General features: G+C 39.3%; 1 protein-coding gene across 5 annotated transcripts in view; it reads left to right on the top strand.

Moving 5' to 3' along the window:
• The window catches only part of uxs1 (UDP-glucuronate decarboxylase 1), an 84,982-nt gene that overhangs the window by 53,347 nt on the left and 8,741 nt on the right, over nt 1–22,894 (top strand). For 4 of the 5 annotated variants that reach the window (XM_069891138.1, XM_069891136.1, XM_069891134.1 and 1 more), the window contains 4 exons: nt 6,488–6,531; nt 7,709–7,769; nt 16,138–16,195; nt 18,091–18,197. In XM_069891138.1, the coding sequence (XP_069747239.1) occupies nt 6,488–6,531; nt 7,709–7,769; nt 16,138–16,195; nt 18,091–18,197 (270 nt within the window). The remainder of the gene's footprint in view (nt 1–6,487; nt 6,532–7,708; nt 7,770–16,137; nt 16,196–18,090; nt 18,198–22,894) is intronic. The other variant, XM_069891135.1, reaches the window with a different exon arrangement.

The following is a 22,894-nucleotide window of genomic DNA, read 5'->3' as shown; positions in this document are numbered from 1 at the left end:
ATTGATTATCTGTTCCTAAGTCTGTCTTTAAGTCGAATTGTCGGGTAAGTCGGAACAGGTACGTGTGGTTCTTATTTTAGCATCATTTAGTCAAATGTTTGACTGAGAATATAGTATAAGAACATAAGAAATAGGAGCAGGGGTAGGCCATCTGGCCCGTTGAGCCTGCTTCACCATTCAATAAGATCATGGCTGATCTGATCATTGACTCATCAGGTATTTTAATATCCGTGGTAAATTCATGTAGGTAATTTTTAACCGTTTATTTGTTTGACCCAATGTGGTAGAAAGGGTGTATTCATGGTCCTTCTACAATCAAGGCGTCTACTTGCTGACATCACACAGGATGTGCCAACTTTAAATTGCATACCAATGTAGCGTCCTGCAGCGAGAGGAGTCCTCCATGATTTCAGCACCGCTTCTAAGGCTGACAGAATCAGACAGGATGCCAGATGCTGGCAGTCAGCGTCCAGCCAATACTGAACAAGGCTGCACTTTAACAGAGACTGGTTTATTCAGTCTGTTGGTTACAGCCGGACGTGGTGTTAATCCCAGGCAGGTTAAATGCTCCCACATGCTGCTCCCTGATCTGCACTGCTTCCTTTCTCTTCTCTTATGATAAAACCCTCTCACTCTGTGCTCTAAAATCTCTCTTTCTCTGATATTTGCTTGGGGAAACTCTTTAAGCATGAATCATCAGGCAACAGCAGCCACCAGTGTTCTCCTTCCTCGAGCTGACGAACCACTGAAGCCGCGCGTAATCCATTCATAACTACTAGTTGTCTGTAAGTCAGACGATCGTAACCCAGGGACTGCCTGTAATTTGAAAAAAAAATCAGAATTGTAGTCATTAATTGTGTAAAGTTCACTTTAATCAGGTCATTCCCATAACTTACAAAATTTAAATTTGAACCCTGGTCGCTGGCGCTGTAACAGTGTTGTGCTGTAACAGCCACTACGCTAACCCTGCTGCCGTCATAATTAACCCCCTCCCCTTGTACTGGCAACCCAACGCAGTTCCATGTAGGTGTCCCAATCAGGCCCTCAGCACACCTTCTTTTATATTCAAATCCCATTTGCGAGCGCTATAACAGCATTGCACTAGCCGCTACACTAACCATGCCGCCATACTAATTACCCACCCCCCCAAGTTTACATATAAAGCTTTACTAATACAGTTAATAATATACTAATAAAGATAAAGGCTCACCAAGCAGGGATAGGGAGACACTTTGGGAGAGTCACCTCATTGGTGAGCAGCCTCTGCCAGCTCTTCATCCTGGGAGCCACCATTTTATTCAAACATAACTTTATTCAAACAGCTTCTGCGGGCAGGGCATGACCGGGCACTCTGGTGGCTGAATGTTTGCTCCCAAGGGGTAGTGTGTTGCTTTGGAGAACATTTACTTTTATAATTTTAAATTTTTATTTAAGACTTTATTTATTCTTATTTTAAAATCTATTTATTTGTTTCCTTTTTTTTTGCCAGTTGTTTGACTTTCTGGTTGATTGAGTGCCGGATAATGGGATTTTACTGTAGTTAGCAGGGGAGCTCTCAAGTTTATGAGATAAAAACACCTGTCAGAATATTTAGGCAATATCGTATTCTTTTTTAGTTAGATTTTTTGGACATATAAAAATTGGTGGTTAGAGAGTGTCTGGAGTTTTTCCCAGAGAAAATGTTGCCTTGACAAACAAGCCTGAATGTTACCAAACCTAAACTCTTGGTTCTCCACTATTGGAGAAAGTTGATGGAGAAACTGGATAGCATAATAAAGGTGAATGGTATGCCTGCCATTATTGGTCAGGTATTGAGTAAGGGTTGGCAAATCATATTGTAGCTACTATGTAAAACTTTGGTTAGCTCACATTTGGATATTGTGGCAGTTCTGGTTGCTGCATTACAGAAAGGATGTGTGGGGAATGGAAAAGCAGCTGATGACGTTCAGCATATTGCCTGGATTGTTTTATACAGAGGTGTAATGCGAATTTGTTGTAGACATGTGTACAATAAACTTGTCCAAAACAACATGTTCATGACAATAAATTCTGATTTTGACACAATGTACATTTGCACTGAAATTGCTCCAGCTTTTTGTCGTGTAAATTAACAAATAATTTAAATCAAGTTACCATAGGAGATTAAAAAATAAAAAGAGAGAATTATTCAGAGTTGCAATTAGTGCAAAAAATGTGATGTTATAGGTCTTTGGTGGTTAGGTAAGGGTAGTGTGAGAAGGTTCAAGAAATTGCTATCAGGGGAATAAAAAACGTTTTTGAACCATGGAGGTGCCGGACTTGGCTTCTATAGTGAGACGGGAACATGGCCTGGGTGATGGGGATACTTAATGATGTTGGCTGCCTTCTTGAAGCAACTCCTCACATTGATGTCTTCAGTGGATGGGAGGTCATTACCTGTGATAGACATGGCTAGGTTTGCCACTTTCTGCAGTCTTCTGCATTCTTGGGCACTTGAGTTTTCATGCTAGTCTTTGATACAGGCAGACCTTGTATGTTCCACAAGGCACATGTAGAAGTTCAAAAGAGTATTCAAGGCATCTTCTCAGACTCCAAAGAAATTAGAGACATCAGTGTGCCTTCTTCACCTTTTCCTCAATGTGTTGGTTCCAGGACACCCAGATATGTAAAGCTGTTAATCCTCTCCTCCACCGGCCCACCAGTGAAGATGGGTGTGTGGTCTTTTGGCCTCCCCTAGTCCACAATAAGTTCCTTGGGTTTGCTTCAGTTAAGAGCATAATTGTTGTTCTTGTACCATGCAACCAGATACTTAATCTCCATTCTATATTCTAACTCATTATTACCAGTTATTTTCACAGCAATCATACATCATCAATAAATTTATCAGTTACATTGGAGCCAAGCTTAGTTACTCAATTATGGGTATTGAGGGAATAGAGAAGCCTTGAGGTGCTCCTGTATTGATGGTCAACAAACATACTGCCAAGGAAGGTGGTGGAAAAATGAGATTAATTTAAATTGGCACCATGGGCCAAAAGGCCTATTCCTGTGCTGTATTGTTTTATGTGAAATCTTCCTCATTGAGGCATTAGTTAACAGTTGAAATTTGTGCCATGTTCTGCTGGAAACACAAACTAACAAAGGAAAACTGTGATCTTGTTTGATGGAACCTGTCCTTTCAAGCAACAAAACTGAAAGGTTGAAGGACAAAAATGGGAACAATAGAGAAGAATGGTGAATTATAATCAAACTAAGTGCTGTCATGAGATGTAAAAGAAAGATATAGAATGAAAGTAGTGAAAAGAGACAGGATTAATAATTTATTTTACCTTTTAAATTTTGAATTGTATAGAATGAATGAATGAGATTTGGTTTAAATTATTATTGAGTCAGAAAAATTAATTTTCCTTAGGTGTGATATGTTGCTAAAAAGGTTATTTGTATCAGTGCCTACAAGCCTTATTTTCTGCTGCATGATCAATGGCAAGGAATGTGAAATCCAATAAGTTTTTAAAAAATATTGGCAAGATTAGGGATGAAATACATTTGATAATAGAACAGCATAAATCAGTCAGTTCCAGAAATGTATCGCTGTAATATCTTGTTCCTTCAAAATACTAGACAATTTGAACATGCACCTGACTTTTGAAAGTCAGCAGTTTTTCTCCTAGGAAAATATGATCCATTAATTCTACGTATTCATAGCGAGGTTGTATTGTGCTTACCAATGCCCAACTATAATGCACTTACTTAAGTCCCAAATAGAAGTGTATGTAAAAGTTCTACCTAATAGTCCATTATTTCTTTTGTATTATTTCATTTTGAAATTTTAGATAATGTCCAGATATTTCCAACGTCAACCATGCAGACTATCAATTTTAAAAATAAATAAATAAAGTTACACATACAGCACGGTAGCAGGTACTTCCAGCCCATGACCCCATGTTGCCCAATTAACCTACAACCTTTGTATGCTTTTGAAAGTTGGGAGAAAACCAGAGCACCTGGAGGAAACCCAAGCAGACAAAGGGACAATATACAAACTCCTGACAGACAGTGCCAGATTTGAACCTGGGTCACCGGCGCTTTAATAGCATTATGTTAACCATGTCATCCCCAAAAGTTAAAGGAAAACAGGAATTCTATCAATTTGTTATGTTGAAACATTTTTGAGGTTACCTCCACTCAACATAGTACTAATTTCATATTAACTGAAAATATTGATATAAGAAGTTTTCTGTCATATATTTATATTGTGAAAAAAAGTCATTTGGCTCATTTTGCTCATCTCACCTACATGATCAACAGTTTCCAATCCAAGCAGAGACAACTTATTCCATTGCCATTAGTATTGAATTTTGGAATAGGACTGGAGCAGTACTTCAAATTTTGTACTTTCATCTTGTAAATAAAAGCTAGATTATATTTGTTAATATAGTGGAGGAAAAATGCCATAAATTTAGGATTATCTGAAGGTGTGAAGAGGACAGATGTTTGTTTGATAGATGTTAAAACAAGCATTGCATTAAATTGAAAGGGATTTTGGTAAGTTTTTGAAGCCAGAGACAAAGAATACTGCAAAAAATAGTTTAAAAATTAGTTAATACTTCTTGACAATTAACACAAAGGTGATGTATTTAATCCTGACCTTTGTATTGTAGCTGCCATGATTAATATCAATGCATGCGTATTCATGATTGCATATATTCATAATAAGAAAATATTCATCGCACGGCGTGCGCGATAGTAAACAGCTGCATAGCACACTGTAATACATCCCTTAACACAGCGAACCGGCAAGGTTGAAAGCTGGAGCAGTACAAGACCAATAGCCCTAATGGCGCTGGCCAAGCTGCCCAGCTAATAGATCAATAACAGGCTGGGGAAGAAGGGTATTCACATGCAAGAATGTTCCAGCCTGTTATTGTTATTCATGCATCTGATGTCAGCCAATCAAACAAAAGGTGGGAACTCCAGCTGTATAAAAGGAACCTTTCCAGCCTCAATAAATCTCAGAGCTTAACCTCCCACACTGCGAGTGTATGTGTTTCTTTGTACCAGTCGGCTACAGAAATCTGTTCTTATTTACCTGCCTTTTAAGTACTGGTAATCATCATAAAATGTTTTCGGTTTAAGTGTATATTTAAAGTTTTAGGTAGACAAACCTCCTTCCAAAACTCCTATCTCTTTAGTTAGCTGATTCTGGAAGTATAGGCATGAAGCTGTATTAACTTTTTTTTCCAGTCCTATTACACTTCTTGCTCTACTCTCTGGTAATTTTTCTATAGTTTTTTAGGCTTAAATTTGGAATTTATCTAAATATATTGTTGAAAATGATAAATGTTCTTCTCTTTGCCAGAGTTGTGGTAGGACATAGAAATATAGGAAGAGGAAACCTTAAAACCTGTCCTCCCATTCACTGAATTCCCTTATACCTTTTATTTATAAAAATCTATTAATCTCTTATTTAAAAATGACATTTGACAGAATAGAATTCCAGTGATCAATGGGTATAGAACAAAATATTTCACCATTTGCACTGATCCAAACATCTGCCATGCATTGAATCTAGAAATATTTCCCAATTTTATTCCTGAAAGATCAGTCTTCAGATGGTGCCCACTTCCCAGTATGAGGTTCCTTAACTAATGAAAAAGTTTGCTTCTGTCTAACCTAATGGTCCTCAATATTTGGAAAATCATCCCATAGCCACCTAGTTTCCAAAGGAGACAACCCTCATGGTGTCATTGCTCCTTGTAATTGAACTGTTGGAGCTCAGTTACCATTCTGGTAAATCTGTTGTAGTCATTCAAGGCCAGTTTGTTTTTCAAAGCAATGGTGCCCAAAATGCACTCAGTTGTGCACGTGCAACCACGACTTCTATCCTCTTGCATTCTATTAGCCCTCTTTAATTTTTTAATGTATCCCTTCATGATATTTATCACGTATAGATGTTAAAACTCTTTGGGCCTCCTGTTTTTGTATTTACCATCCATTAATAACTATGGTATATCCTTTCCAATTCCAATTGGGTAACCTCTCATTTGCATTCTTTGAAAAATATTTGACACTATTTTTCCATTTCATTCTTTAAAATTCATTGCTTCTATCTGTGCTGTTACAATGCAATGATGTTGGCAAACGTGAATATTTGCACTTTATGTTCCATCATCCAACCAGTTGGAAAAAAAGTGAGTAGTTGCAGCTGTAACATTAATGTTTGATGGATTCAGTTGGTGATGGCCAGCCATTCTGAGTGCATTTACATTAATCCTTTCTGCCTGCTGCTCAGCCAATTTCTTAATAGGTCTGTACCTAACCTTTACTTCGATGAAATTTCACTTTAGCCAGCAGGCTATTAAATGAATTTCGTTTAGTTTTATCTCTTTACTCAGTCATGCTTTTGAAAAATTCCAAATTTTTACTGGGTGTTAAAATGCCTGTAATTATGAACCTCTGTGGGTGTGCTGGCAATAGGCAATAAGATGTTTTCTCCATGTGTTCACAGGTTTATGGTTCAGGCTCTCAGACCAGATCATTTCAATATGTAAGGTAAGATGTGTTCTAATTCTACATCAATTTAATTTAGAAAGATTTGTGCATATTAAGCTTTTTTTTGCTGTCATTTATGGGTCAAAAAGCGGTTTGAGAGAATACTTAGAGCCAACTGGGAGAAGAGAAGGAAAGGAATAGCATTGCACCTAGTTTCTATTCCATAATGTTGTCACAATGAGCTGAAGATGTGGGAGTTGAGGCGGGGTAGTGTGGTTTGATGTGAGACTCCTCAAATAAAGGGATTAATGGAAGTACACCATTCATGTTCTTTGGCATCATTTATTGTGATGAAATTGGGAACAAACACAATTCTTCGGCCTCAAATTTTGCTGTGAAAGAAGTCTGAGCAGTGATACTAAAGAATTGGATTGAATTTTGTCGCTTGTACCAAGATGCTGTGAAAAGCTTTGTTTTTGCATGCTATTTGATTAAGTCAAATCTACTTAAGTACAGCAGGTAGTGCAGAGAAGAGTGCAATATAAGAGTGTTACCAAGACAAAGTTTAACATTGCAATTAGCTTTTACTAACGCAAATTCTATTTAAGCATCTGATAACTGCAGGAATGAATCTATGCTTGAATCTGGTGATTTGTGTTTTCAAACTCTTGTTCCTTCTGTAAAATCTTTTGGCAGAATTTTTTCCCATTTAAAAATTACCATGACCACTTATCATTTGCCAAGGTACATTTTTGTTGTGATCTGACTTCCATATTCACTCAACTTTTCTCCCCCACCTCTCCATTTATAAAGCTATCTCATCGCCTTATCACCTCAGCATTTTTTCTCTTGTGCCCTCCCATCCCTCTACACCTCTGATCTCTTGCCTGTGGGCCTACACTCATCCCTCTGCTCCTCCCACACCACCTTTTTTATTCAGGCGCCTGTCTGCTTTTAGCTCATTCCTTGAGAAAGGGCTCAGGCCCAAAATGATGGTTATGTATCTTTTATCTTTGCTGCATAAAGAATGCTGCATGACTAAAAAAGCTTTTCTTGCATTTTTCTGTAAACTGCAATCACCGTGTTTGCAGATTTTTGTATTTACCTTAGTGTTACCTGGTACTTAGTTTAAAATTAGAATGCTTTAATGTTCAATTTAATGATAGTTTTAGTTTGTAGTCACCCTCCAAAGGAAAATGCAGCAATTTTCATTTTAATATTCTGATTTTCTTTGTAGCGATCTTGTGAATGGATTAGTGGTTTTGATGAACAGTAATGTCAGCAGTCCTGTTAATGTGGTATGTAAAGCTTGTTTCGGCAAATTGTCAACCAGTTATTCACTTGAAATCATTTATAAATTTGACATTGCGAGAACTGAAAAACTGGATTAGACCGATGATTTGAGTTTTGTAATCTATTTTTATTAAAACTGTGATCAAGCTCTTAATTGTATTCCACTTACAAATAACATTGGGATTATTAATTTATTTGACACTTAATTATATTTCACTTTATAGATGCGGCCCATAGAACAAACCGAGTAGTGATGAAATAGAAAATTTTGTTTGGAAAATTAAAAGATTGGAACTATTCAAATAATTGCCTTGGTTTTCACAGAGGCATGGGATAGTAAGAATAAAAAGACTGTAGCAAATGTGTAGGAGTGACAATGGATAAAGGAAATAAAAAATAACTCCAAAGATACTTGTCAATAATTGAATGCATCCAGGAATGTTATGGGGTATCAAAGAGGGAATAGTAGTGTCTAATCAGTTTTTCAAACATGTTTCCATATGGGGATGTGTTCAAGTACTAGGAGTTGACAATGTAATATGTGTTCAAAATAAAATTAAATAGGTTAAGATGTTGCTTAAGGGTAAATTACCAGATGCCTATAAATATGATTAGCTAAGGAGAAGCTGTTCTCCAAAGTGCAAGTTTTACATTTAGACATGCAACACGGTAACAGGCCCATCCAGCCCATGAGCCTGTGGTACCCAATTCACCTACAATCCCTATACGTTTTGAAGGGTGGGAGGAAACCCATGGAGACACATGGAGAACATACAAACTCCTTGCAGACAGCACCAGATTTGAGTTCCTAATGGAAATAACCAGAAGAGTTAAGACATTGGATGCTGGCCTTCATATTTTTTAAGAACAAGGCTTCATTGAATGGCCTACATTTATTTTGTACCCTTCGAGAAGGTAATGGAACTCTACTTGAACCACTAAAAATGATCCTACGGTGTTGTTGGATAAAGAAGCACATAAGAAGTAGGAGTAAACCTTGTGACCCCTTAAACCAGCTCCACTATTCAGAAAGATCATTTAGCAGATCTGCTCTCTAGCCTCAACTCCATTTTCTTGCTCAAATATCAGAAGCCCCAAAAAATTGTTATCGAGGGCTTTGTTCATTACCCGAGAATCTAAGTTGTAAAGATATCCAAGGCTTGACCCCTGCTCCCAAGAAAATTCACCCCTTCTTAGTTCCATACTCTTTTTCCAGAGCAAACATCCTTGCAGATCCCCCTCATCCATCCTGTTTAGTCTTGTATTTTTTAATAAGATGACCACTAAACTAGAAAGTGATTGGTCAACTTTGCTTAATCTTCTTCATAAGGCAACATTCACCAAATTTTACTGCATAGCTGCCAAAAAAGCATCATCTTCCCTTTGCAGAATATTTGATGTGGTCTCAATAACGTTAGGTGGCAAGAGGATGGATACGAGTATGATAACACCTTCCCACTTTTGTTATCCTTTCCCTTTGTATAAAGCACTGTTCCATTTGCCTTCTCAATTGCCTTCTGTACCTGCAAGCTAACTTTGTATTTCTCCAAATAGAACCTTTAAATTGTTATGAATACCAGTGATTTTTATAATAAAACACTACTGAATTAATCTGATTTTCTATTCTTGCTATCAGAATAATCTTCCACTACCCCCACATTAAACTCTTCGTCATAATTTTCACACTAACTTAGCTTGTCTATGACCACTTGCAGATTCTGTATCCTCTTTACATGTTACTTTTCCAGCTACTTCTGCAACATCAGCATGCATGGGGACATCACACTCTGTCTCTGTGCATGTCATTAATATAGATTGCAAGCAGATGAAGTCCCAGCTCTGATCCCTGAGGTACCCGACCAGTAACAACTCGCTTACTTGAAAATGATTTGGGTTGCAGAGGTTAGACTGAGTAATGATGAAAGAAGAGGGATTATATTTCTAGAAAGTGTGTGGCTTTGGAAAGTAGCAGGTGATCATATTCATTTGTTTGTAGTAATAAAGATCAAGGATTTGGGACAGGTGTTTTTGTATTTTGTGGATGATACACACAGCGGCCATGTACATCAAGTTTCAGGAGTGAATGTTTGGTGGGTATTGTCAAGCAAACAACTTTGTCCTGATCTTGAAATTTTTGAGTCTTGCTAACTGAAATCATTGCATTGACATGTGATTTTATGCATTTTGAGAAAAATTGTAACAATTCCACAGCAATTGACGGATAGCATAAAAATGGGCCCTTTGATCAAAAAGCCTTTGTCAACCATTCACTATCCATTTACAGTAATTTCATTTTTCTTCCCCAAAGCCCATACATTTTCCTTAGATTTTACCACTCATTAGCACTACAGGCAATTTGTTGCCAATTAACCTCCAGTAGAGGAGAAGGGATTTTGGGATTTGATTGCACAGATTGTAAAGAGGATGAATTGATGAATACTTTACAAAATATGTGAAACAAAGTACTCTTATCTGTTATCCAAGTGCAGAGCTTTTGAAAGAAATTATGATGCTGAAGTTATTTTGTGTTAAGATTTTCACTTGCTCCAAGATCAAGGAGCAAATCCACATGGAAAGAGATGAGAGACATTTAAAAGGGATTGGAACAATGACATTCACTGCTGTGAAGCAGTCTTGTTGATTAAATATGAATTTGATTGATTCTCACACAGTAAGGTGCTAAAAGGCTGAGTTCAAGAAAGATATAACCGCTTCCCATCTTAATCTCTATTTATGCACCTCTATTTTAGGGTATTTCCTTTGGAGTAAATTATACATTACAGAGATAAATTTATTTACATTACTATTACAAATCAATAATTCCAATTCCCTCTGACGAGGTAATGTCAAACTCGGACCTATTTTATCATTCAAGAAAGCTTTAACTTGATAATAACAGATATTATTTGGCACATTAAATTTATTCTTCATTTGTTCAAATGTTATAAATCTCCCAGCTTCAATCCTCTATCCTCTTAATACCCATCTTCATCCAAGTCCTCAAAAATTGATTAACCATAGAAAATGGAATAAGTCTATTTTGACACAAAGGCATTTTTCGCAAAATTAAACTTTTCACGCCTATTTCATAATCAATTTTATTCCATAATTCATTCAGATGTTTCAAAACTTATTCCCATCAACAATTTTGAATTCCACTTGTAAATAAAATCCTGTATATTAATTACTCTTATTTTACTAAGTTCTATAATCCAAAGCAGAAGTTTTATTTACACTAAACAGTACATTAATAAATCTCAATTGAGCTGCCTTATAATAATTCTTAAAGTGGGGAAGTTGCAAACCTCCCAGTTCAAACTTTCAAATCAATTTTTTTTTTCCAAAGAAATCCTCGCCATTTTCCTTTTCCATTAAAACTTTCTAACATTCGTATTCAAGTCTTTAAAATTTTTTTTGAGGAATTGAGATGGGGATTGATTGGAAAAGATATTGAACTCTAGTAAAAATATTCATCTGAATAGAAAGATTGGATCCAATCATGTGGAGATAATATGACAAAAATTATTAATGTGAGATATAGGTTGATTCAATATAACTTTTTTACATCAGTTATATTTGACTCCTCAAAAAAATTTTTTTAAATTGACCCCTACATTATCAGATTTATGTTTTAGATGTGGTCAAGAGATTGGATTATTTTTACATTTTTACATTGGAAATGTCCTAAAGTTAAACATTTTTGGCTGGATGTTGGAAATTTTTTTGAAACAAATAACGGTGAGTGGCCCAGCGAAGGAGTGGGACTTCCAGGCTTTGGCTCATCAGGCTTCAGCGTAAGCAGGCGTAGAGAAAGACCTTCCTAGGTAAAGTGCATTGTGAGTACCCTACCATTAAAAGGCTGAGCCATGTCCATGGGGTTGGTGCTCTGCTCAAGTTGCCAGATGTGGGAGCCATGGGTGACCTCCACCCTCCCAAAAGACCATATCTGTGCCAGGTGCAAGGAGGTGGGGTTCCTTAGGGGCCGAGTTGAGGTACTGGAGCTCCAACTAGATGACCTTAGGCTCACCAGTGAGTGTGAGGAGGTTGGTGACAAGACCATAAACATTTCCACAGGACATACCTGCAGGGGATGTAATGAGACACAAGCATTTAGGAAAAAAATTAAAGAAATGGCGATGCAGCTAGATGATCTGAGGCTAATCAGAGAGAGCGAGGAATTTATTGATTCAACACTCAGGGAAGTGCTTACCCCTGGATTGGGGGGGTCAGGAAAGTGGACTACTGTCAGGAGTGGGGCAAAAGTTGCTAGCTCTGTGGAGAGCACCCCAGTGGCTACAGATCTTATCAACGAATATACAGTATTGGATGAAGTAGGGGGAGATAACCTGCCAGAGGTAGCGCCAAAGGAGACAGTGGTACGGAAGGAGAAGAAGGGGAACAAGGTGGTCATTGGGGACTCCATCGTTAGGGGAACGGACAGAAGATTCTGCGAACCTGACAAGTGTTCCCGTATGGTGTGTTGCCTCCCAGGAGCCAGGGTACGTGACGTCTCGGATAGGGTTCAGAGTATCCTGGGGGGGGGGGGAAGGAGACCGGCCAGAGGTCCTGATACACGTGGGCACAAATGACGTAGATAGATTGAAGGAGGAGATCCTGAAGAGAGACTACCGTGAGCTCGGAAAGAGGTTGAGAAGCAGGACCTCCAGGATTGTAATCTCGGGGCTGCTTCCTGTACTGTGCGAGGGTGGGGGCAAGAATAATAAAATCAAGAGGTTAAACGTGTGGCTGAGGGAATGGTCAGAGTGGAGGGATTCAGGTTCATTGACCATTGGGATCTCTTCTGGGGAAGACGGGACCTATACAGGAGGGATGGTTTACACCTGAATGCGAAGGGGGCCAATATACTGGCAGTTAGGTTTAATAAAGCTGTCGGAGCTGATTTAAACTAATTTGGCAGGGGGAAGGGAACAGGACTGATAGGGAAGTAGATAGGAGAGAGAATATAGGGGTGGTTCCGATAGACGGTGAAACAATAAGGAATAACGGAGCTAAAAGTGATAGGAGAATAAGAACGAATGCACCAAGAACCAAGGTGGAGGGAGAAAGGAGGTATGGCATCAAGGTATTGTGTATGAATGCAAGGAGTGTAAGGAATAAAATGGATGAGCTTGAGGCGCAAATGGCAATGGGAGGTTATGACATTGTCGGAATAACGGAGACATAGCTGCGGGAAGGGCAGGATTGGGAAATAAATGTTCCAGGGTACACGTCCTTTAGAAAGGACAGAAAGTTAAGAAGAGGAGGTGGGGTAGCTCTGTTGGTAAGAAATGAGATTCAGGCGTTTGAAAGGAAGGACATTGAAACAGGTGAGGTAGAGTCTGTTTGGATTGAATTAAGAAATTGCAAGGGCAATTTAAGAGACGGGAAAATGAAGTACGAGAGGAAATTAGCAGATAATATTGCGGAGGATAGCAAAAGCTTTTTTAAGTATGTGAAGAGGAAGAAATTGGTTCGGTCTAAAATTGGCCCTTTGAAAATGGGCAAGGGTGAAATTATTTCCGGAAACAAGGAGATGGCAGAGGAATTTAACAAATACTTTGCAACTGTCTTCACCAAGGAGGATATAGGTTATAGTCAGTTAGGGGGTAGTGGTCATGCGATACCAAGAGACTTGGGGAACTTTACTGGGGAGGTAGGGGATCTAATGGATATCCGGATCCAGAAGCAGGAGGTTATGAGTAAATTGTTGGGACTGAGGGCTGATAAATCCCCAGGGCCTGATGGGCTGCATCCTAGGGTGCTTAAAGAGGTGGCTATGGAAATTGTGGAGGCACTGGTCGACATTTTCCAAAGTTCCATAGATTCCGGGGAGGTCCCTGAGGATTGGAGAGTGGCTGATGTGGTGCCGCTTTTTAAGAAAGGAGGGAGGGAGAAAACGGGAAATTATAGACCGGTTAGCCTGACATCAGTGGTGGGGAAGATATTGGAGTCCATCATAAAAGGAGAAATAGCAGAACACTTAGTCAGTAATAATAGTATAAGGGCTAGTCAGCATGGATTCCTTAAGGGTAAGTCATGCTTGACTAACCTTCTGGAATTTTTTGAGGATGTGACAAAGAGGGTGGACTCGGGAGAGCCAGTGGATGTGGTGTATTTGGACTTCCAGAAGGCCTTTGATAAGGTACCGCACGGGAGTCTAGTGGGCAAGATCAGGGAGCATGGTATTGGAGGTAAGGTGCTGACATGGATAGGAAATTGGTTAAGAGATGGGAAACAAAGGGTTGGAATGAATGGGTCTTTTTCAGAATGGCAGGATGTGACGAGTGGAGTGCCTCAGGGATCGGTGTTGGGTCCTCAGTTGTTTGTAGTTTATGTTGATGATTTGGATGAGGGGATTGTGAATAACATGAGCAAATTTGCAGATGACACTAAACTGGGTGGCGGTGTAGGGTGTGAGGAGGATGTAAGGAAAATGCAGAGGGACTTGGACAGGCTGGAGGAGTGGGTGGCTAAATGGAAGATGAATTTCAATGTGAACGAATGTGAGGTTATTCATTTTGGGGGAAGTAATAGGAAAGCTGAGTATTATTTAAATGGAAACAAGCTAGGGAGTGGGGAAGTGCAAATGGATCTGGGTGTACTTGTTCACCGGTCACTGAAGGCTCAGAAAGCTGTGAAGAAGGCAAATGGAATGTTGGCTTTCATAAAGAGGGGATTGGAGTATAGGAACAGAGACGCCCTTCTGCAGTTATACAGGGCCCTGGTGAGACCCCACCTGGAGTATTGCGTCCAGTTCTGGTCTCCAAACTTGAGGAAGGACATACTAGCTATAGAGGGTGTGCAGCGCAGATTTACAAGGTTAGTTCCAGGGATGGCAGGGTTGTCATATGCAGCAAGGCTAGAAAAACTGGACTTGTATCCATTGGAGTTTAGAAGGATGAGGGGGGACATGATTGAGGTATATAAAATCATCAGGGGGATAGACATGGTGAAGTCTGATTACTTGTTCCCAATGATGGGGGAGACGAGGACTAGAGGGCATAGTTTAAGAATACAGGGTAGGCCCTTTAGGACGGAGATGAGAAAGCATTTTTTTACCCAGAGAAGTGTGAATCTGTGGAATGCTCTGCCACAGAGGGTGGTAGAGGCAGATTCGCTGACTATGTTCAAAAGAGAGTTAGATAAGACTCTTGTGGGTAACGGAGTTAAGGGGATAAGGCTGGAAAGGGGTACTGATGGTAATGATCAGCCATGATCTAAAATGGCGGTGCTGGCCCGACAGGCCAAATGGCCTACTCCAGCTCCTATCGTCTATTGTCTATTGTTAAGTTCCCAAAGGATCTGATGTTATTTCTGGGTAATATTAGGACTATAAAACCTAAATTGAAATTAACTATGTGTCAATTGCTAGAGGAATTAGGGGATATGGGGAGAAGGCAAGTAGGTGGAGTTAGGTCATAAATTAGATCAGCCATGATCGTATTGAATGGCGGAGCAGGCTCGATGGGCCATTTTGGCCTACTCCTGTTCCTACTTCCTATGTTCCTATGTCGAATTTATTTTGTACTAATTGCTTTAGCAGTTTCTAGGAAGTGCATAGCTATTACTTGGAAATCAGACACAGATTTAGGGATGGAGAGATGGCAAGCAGAACTTCGTAGCTGTATTCCATTTGAGAAGATTACTTAAAGGTTATGAAATAAATATCATATTTTGGTAAATATGGCACCCATATTTGGGTGTTTTACAGACTCTCTGAAGACCTCATATCTTGGTAAATTCCAGCATTATTATTATTAAAAACTTTACAACATATAGTTTATCCCCTTGACATTCTCCAGTCTTTTTTATTTATTTTTTCTATTTTTTTTGGGGGGGGTGGTTAGGGAGAAAGGGGATTTTGTATACCACGTATAATTTTTGAAGTTTTTTTATAAAATGAAATGTATTTACTGTTGAAGTTTAAAAATTGTTAAATAAAACATTTAAAAAATAAAGAAAGATAAAACCATTGCAAGAAATATTTTTACTAGTGGATGAAAATGGCGAGTTGGATCTTTGAGTCCATTGCACATTTTGCTTTTAAAATATAAATGTAATATATTAATGCATGGTGTAATATTCCTGTTTTTATAAACAATTTAATTGTCTTGTGATTGATTGAGAGAAGCACTATTAGACATTCATGTGCATTTGTGTGGCTTCAATATACAGTACAATAATCTGTATGGATTCAAATTTGTCTTAATATTGTATAAATATTATTGTAATTTAAATATTTTAAAGTATACAGACAGCAAAAAAAAACATGAGTAACAAATTGAGAAATAAATACATCATCCAAGTTCTCAGTTGTGTTCAAAATCTTTAAGCATTTATCTATTTTTTTAATGCAAACTTTAATTTTCACAGGGAAACCCAGAAGAACACACCATCCTAGAATTTGCCAAATTAATTCGGAGTCTTGTTGGTAAGATTTCTTTTTGCTTATTTTGATGAACTGGTATGGGAAGGAATGTAATTCAAGGGGAATGGGTCATTTGTGTAATACTCTACATTGACTTAAGAATAAAGTGAGATTTCAAAAGTTGCACCAATGTTTTCAGAATTATCTTATTATTTTGGATTTATAAGGCTCCAAAGCCATTCCAATCTCTTTGTTAATAATTGTAGGTCCTTCCACTGTGTATCTTGCCCATTTTCCTAATTTCTCATTTGAAATATTTTCTTGCTGTTGTCTTTTTTATTGTCCTAAAGCGGTTTTCATTTCTCATTATCAGCAGCGTAAATGTATCAGAAAGTTTTGATGAATCTTCAAAGAGATGTGACTAACCCATGGATTCACTTGTACTTTCCTCAGATACTACCTGTCACTTAATCAAGCTTTTGATCACTTATCCAAATTTCTTTGTGCTCCTTCGTCACATTTCATCTGGTGCGATTCCTGAGGAATTTTGCAATCTTAAGAGCTTTTTAAATGCCAATTTTGAACTACCAGTGCCACTGCAAATGTAATTTAGAGTCTAGAAAGAGGGATACAGCATGGAGGTCCATGCCGACCATCGCCTACCTATTTTGATCCCCTCACATTCTCATTAAGTCTCCTCCCCCACCCCCCCCCCTCCAAGATTCCACCACTCTCCTACAGACAAGAGCAATTTACAGTGGTCAGTTATCATACAAACTGCATGTTTTTGGGAGGAAACTGAAGAAAACCCCACAGTCATAGAATGTGGAAACTCCACAATACAGCACAAGGTCAGATTAAAACCATCTCTCTGCTGAGGTAGCAGTTTTATTTAGCAACACCACTGTGCTCCCTTGTAATAAAATTTGACTTTCAGATCTAATCCAAAGAATAGTTTGATTCCACTACTGTGCTACTGAAGTAAAACGCCTCACTACAGATTCAAGTGAATCCAAATGCACCTCCCTCTTAAAATCCAAGCTCATACATTTTTCCATTCATAATACAAAAATAAACGCACACCATTACAATGACAAATTTGTGGACCCATTTTTGTGAAATTCATGATCTATTGAGAGAAGCACTATTAGACATTTTAGGTATTTTCCTGAAATTGAGGAGAGAAATATATAGAGATTAAATGATGGAGAATTGCATATCTGTGCTTAATAACAATTCTGCAGTACCTTTTCTTTATAAATAGCTTGCATATATATTCACTTATTGCTTCTAGAAAAAAGAAATGCCAACCCCAAAAGGAATATCATTATCATCTGGTGTTGAAACAGGCCCTTCAGCTGAACTCATTCATGCCAACAATTTGTCTACTTGAGATGGTCCCATTTGTCTTTGTTTGGACCATATTCTCTTTAAACCTTTCTCATCCATATCTTTAAAACTCTACAGCTTCCTCACGCAGCTCATTCCACAAACCTATCACACTCTATGTGGAAAAGGTTAGCCGTCAAGTCCATTTTAAATCTGTTCCCTCTCCTCTTAAATCTAGATTTAGACTCAACTAGCCTCAGTCGATCAAATTTTATAGCTTAAGTCCTCCAGTCCTGGTTACGTCCTCATGAATCTTTTCTGCAACCTTTTCAATGAAATTATGTCCTTCCTAAGGCTGAATGAACAGAACTGCACACAGCATACCAAGTTTGGTCTCACCAGTGTCTTGTACAGTTGTAATAAGATGGCCCAACTTCTGTGCTCCATGCCCTTACTGATGAAGGCATACATGCTAAATGCCACCTTTTCTGTTGATCACAAAATTGACCAAAGACAAAGGTGTGCAATGATTTTACTTGGTTGCTCAGTCTTCTACCTTCATTCAAGACCAATAGTAAGTATTATCTCCTTTTTAAAAATAAATTAAGTTGTATTATTTTTCTTTCCAGCAGGGAGCAGAAGTGAAATCTTGTCACTTCCAGAAGCACAAGATGATCCCCAAAGAAGGAATCCAGATATCAGGAAAGCCAAACTATTGCTGGGATGGGAACCTGTGGTAAGGATTCCTTGATTCCTCTGTAATTACACTGGCAAACTATGAAGCATCATGCATATTACCGGGACAAACCTTTGTTTGTCCAAGTGCTTGAAGTCCAAGTATTTGTGAGAAGGAATTCTTTGGCTTGGCTTTGCGGACGAAGATTTATGGAGGGGGTAAAAAGTCCACGTCAGCTGCAGGCTCGTTTGTGGCTGACGAGTCCGATGCGGGACAGGCAGACACGGTTGCAGCGGCTGCAGGGGAAAATTGGTTGGTTGGGGTTGGGTGTTGGGTTTTTCCTCCTTTGCCTTCTGTCAGTGAGGTGGGCTCTGCGGTCTTCTTCAAAGGAGGTTGCTGCCCGCCAAACTGTGAGGCGCCAAGATGCACGGTTTGAGGTGATATCAGCCCACTGGCGGTGGTCAATGTGGCAGGCACCAAGAGATTTCTTTAGACAGTCCTTGTACCTTTTCTTTGGTGCACCTCTGTCACGGTGGCCAGTGGAGAGCTCGCCATATAACACGATCTTGGGAAGGCGATGGTCCTCCATTCTGGAGACGTGACCCACCCAGCGCAGCTGGATCTTCAGCAGCGTGGACTCGATGCTGTCGACCTCTCCATCTCGAGTACTTCGACGTTAGGGATGAAAGCGCTCCAATGGATGTTGAGGATGGAGCGGAGACAACGCTGGTGGAAGCGTTCTAGGAGCCGTAGGTAATGCCGGTAGAGGACCCATGATTCGGAGCCGAACAGGAGTGTGGGTATGACAACGGCTCTGTATACGCTTATCTTTGTGAGGTTTTTCAGTTGGTTGTTTTTCCAGACTCTTTTGTGTAGTCTTCCAAAGGCGCTATTTGCCTTGGCGAGTCTGTTGTCTATCTCGTTGTCGATCCTTGCATCTGATGAAATGGTGCAGCCGAGATAGGTAAACTGGTTGACCTTTTTGAGTTTTGTGTGCCCGATGGAGATGTGGGGGGGCTGGTAGTCATGGTGGGGAGCTGGCTGATGGAGGACCTCAGTTTTCTTCAGGCTGACTTCCAGGCCAAACATTTTGGCAGTTTCCGCAAAGCAGGACGTCAAGCGCTGAAGAGCTGGCTCTGAATGGGCAACAAAAGCGGCATCGTCTGCAAAGAGTAGTTCACGGACAAGTTTCTCTTGTGTCTTGGTGTGAGCTTGCAGGCGCCTCAGATTGAAGAGACTGCCATCCGTGCGGTACCGGATGTAAACAGCGTCTTCATTGTTGGGATCTTTCATGGCTTGGTTCAGCATTATGCTGAAGAAGATTGAAAAGAGGGTTGGTGCGAGAACACAGCCTTGCTTCACGCCATTGTTAATGGAGAAGGGTTCAGAGAGCTCATTACTGTATCTGACCCGACCTTGTTGGTTTTCGTGCAGTTGGATAATCATGTTGAGGAAATTTGGGGGACATCCGATGCGCTCTAGTATTTGCCAAAGCCCTTTCCTGCTCACGGTGTCGAAGGCTTTGGTGAGGTCAACAAAGGTGATGTAGAGTCCTTTGTTTTGTTCTCTGCACTTTTCTTGGAGCTGTCTGAGGGCAAAGACCATGTCAGTAGTTCCTCTGTTTGCGCGAAAGCCGCACTGTGATTCTGGGAGGATATTCTTGGCGACACTAGGTATTCTTCTATTTAGTAGAATCCTAGCGAAGATTTTGCCTGCAATGGAGAGCAGCGTGATTCCCCTGTAGTTTGAGCAGTCTGATTTCTCGCCTTTGTTTTTGTACAGGGTGATGATGGTGGCATCACGAAGGTCCTGAGGTAGTTTTCCTTGGTCCCAACAAAGCTTGAAAAACTCATGCAGTTTGGCATGCAGAGTTTTGCCGCCAGCCTTCCAGACCTCTGGGGGGATTCCATCCATACCTGCTGCTTTGCCACTTTTCAGTTGTTCGATTGCCTTATATGTCTCATCCTGGGTGAGGACCTCATCCAGCTCTAGCCTTAGGGGCTGTTGTGGGAGCTGGAGCAGGGCGGAATCTTGGACTGAGCGGTTGGCACTGAAAAGAGATTGGAATTATCTATGCTATTTCTGCTTTTGCCCAAAGATGTGCTAAATTGTGTTTGACATACTACTGAAGTTCTAGACCCAATTTCTTAACATGTGACCCTCAGAGGCTGAATAGGAATAATCGGCAGGACCAAATGACAGTAAAACCTTTGTTATCTTGAATTCAAGCAACCAGCAGCCTCAAGCAACCATCAAAAAAAATCATGGAAAATACATTACTAAAATGTATGGAAGTTTAAAATTGGTGTGTGTTACAAATCCAGAGGACCCAAAACCTAGCAGCAATATAAAATTTACCAAGACATGGTTATTTAAACAAAAGTTGCATTTAATTTTCTTTAAACATAAAAACAGGATCAAACTTCAACTTATTACTATTAACTTAACCTAACTTTACCCCCCCCCCCCTTCTAATTCTAAGCGCACTTGTATGCAATGTGTATATGTTCAGGAAAATGATTTGATTTACAATCCAATCTCACTTCTCACTCCTCCAGGTTCACCGGTATCAGGCAATTCTTGTACAGTGCGCAGAATTTAACATTTATGAATTTTCACCAGGCTCTGGTGCTTGAAGGTGAATGGTTACCACTCAGGAAGGTTCTCATTGGGTTCAGAGAGAAATTTGTTTCTCGTTGGACACGCACACAAACTGATTCCCTCCGATCAGCCATTTCAGTGGCCTGCCAAAGAAACCTGCCTCATCATGGGTTTTCCAAATTATAATCTCTTCTTCCAGGTCACCACAGAGTTCCTCTTGTTTCTCTTATTTCAGGAGAAACAGTCTAGCCAGCCATTTCCTCTTGTAAGGACTACAAGGGTTTTTCAACAGGCTGAACTTAGAACTCACAACCCATCTTCAAAATGGAATTTCAACAAGCTGCCAGCTTGCCATGTCTGCAGAACTCCTCTCTCCCTCTCCCACAGAGGAATCCTGTTTTGTCTTTCCCCCCCTCCCCCCACCCCCTCTCTCTCTCCTTGTAAAAACAAGAACCTCTTGCAGGGCTAACCCAATCCTTGAAAGATCTTTATCAGCACTTTGAGCCTGGACTATTTATTTGCACATGCTTTTTAAAATTCCTTCCAAAACAGTCCCATTGTCTTTGCAAAGCCTCTGGTGCCTACATGACTGGCTTCAACCAAGCTCTTGTACTTTAAATGAGATATAAAGTGTTACTCTGTGGTAACCTACTCTAAACCCTCTCTTCCCACAATCTCTCTTTCTTAAAAACATATATATAATATCAAATATAATATAACCTGTAACAGTGTGCCTTGCCGTTAGTTCACCAATCACTCAACACGTAGTTTCAAACAACTGGAAAATTCACTTACCAGCATCTACCAGTACCCATAGGTGCAGGAGACTGCAGTTCTTCCTTGCATAAGAAGGCTAAAACTACACAATGTTCTCCAGATGTGGCCTCCACTAGGCCATGTATAATTATAGTATAATTATAGGTTGTGTAGAAACAAGGAAGACTAAGATATTATTTTCCTCCTTAACTGCTTGCTACATAAGTGTTTGCTTTCAGTGAAGCAATGTTTCCTCATCTTTCACTATTTAAATGAGATGCTGCCCTTGTTTTTCCAAACATAATGAATAACTTCACATTTATCCACATTGTGCTGCATTTATCTATATTTTTTCCACTTGCTCAATTTGTTTAAATCACGTTGAATCCTCATAACGTAGTCCCACCCAATTTCATGTTTCCAGCAAATTGATGGTGTTCTTATGGAAAGTACAGGCAAACCCTGCTTTAAGCAATTAATTCGTCCCACTTTTTACTTGCATGAGACAAATTTTTGTTAAGTGATTAACAATTACAATAAATCCCCATCCTTTCAAATAATCCATCAAGACTTAGAAAAATTTCTTTTTAAAAACAACTTTTAACTGCATAAAATGCCAAAACTGTTAAGGTTAAGAAAAATAATTATGATTTATTTCATAATTACATCATAACTAAACTATTTCTTAGAAAAATGTTTGTCCAAAGTTGACTGCACAGATTTTGATTTTTTTTTTCTCTCATTATTCAATTTCCTTTAGCTCATTATTGCTTCTTCTAAATTGCTGTGGACTTCCATGCTTCTTTCCACGTTAGGATCGACATTTAGATAAAATTCCATGGCGGCTTCAACAAGTACAAGTCCTTTTTGAAAAGTATCTGGAAATTCTTCAGCAGCAGTTTTATCAGGCGCTAGCAGCTTCCCCTATAATTTTTACGTTGTGTAATCCTGTTCGATGTATAAAGCTGTCAAACCAACCAATAATGCAGCAAAAGTTTCCATATTCCATATAACAATTATAGCATGGAAACAGGCCATTTTGGCCCTTCTTGTCCACACCAAACTAAGTACTCTCCTCTAGTCCTAAATCAGATATTAAATAAAATCACCAAAAAATAGAGATTTTTCTTCTAAGTAATACAAGTAGTAAGGAATTAGGCCTCAAACTGGATGAAGGGCAAAAAAGATTTATTATGATAGCCTTAGCTGTAGAAAAAAATGTATAATGTCAACTTGGAAATCGGAAGAGAGTCTGAGAATACATCAATGGTACATGGAAATGAATAAATGTATTCCATTGGAAAAAATAACATAATTTAAAAACTAAAGTCACATTATTTGAACAAATTTGGGAACTGTACATGGAACATAACAGAGGGCTTGCCTCTGACCTCCACCCC

The sequence above is a fragment of the Narcine bancroftii genome, chromosome 7 (genome assembly GCF_036971445.1).
Source record: "Narcine bancroftii isolate sNarBan1 chromosome 7, sNarBan1.hap1, whole genome shotgun sequence".
NCBI lineage: Eukaryota > Metazoa > Chordata > Chondrichthyes > Torpediniformes > Narcinidae > Narcine > Narcine bancroftii.
This window is presented reverse-complemented; position numbering and strand designations above follow the sequence as displayed.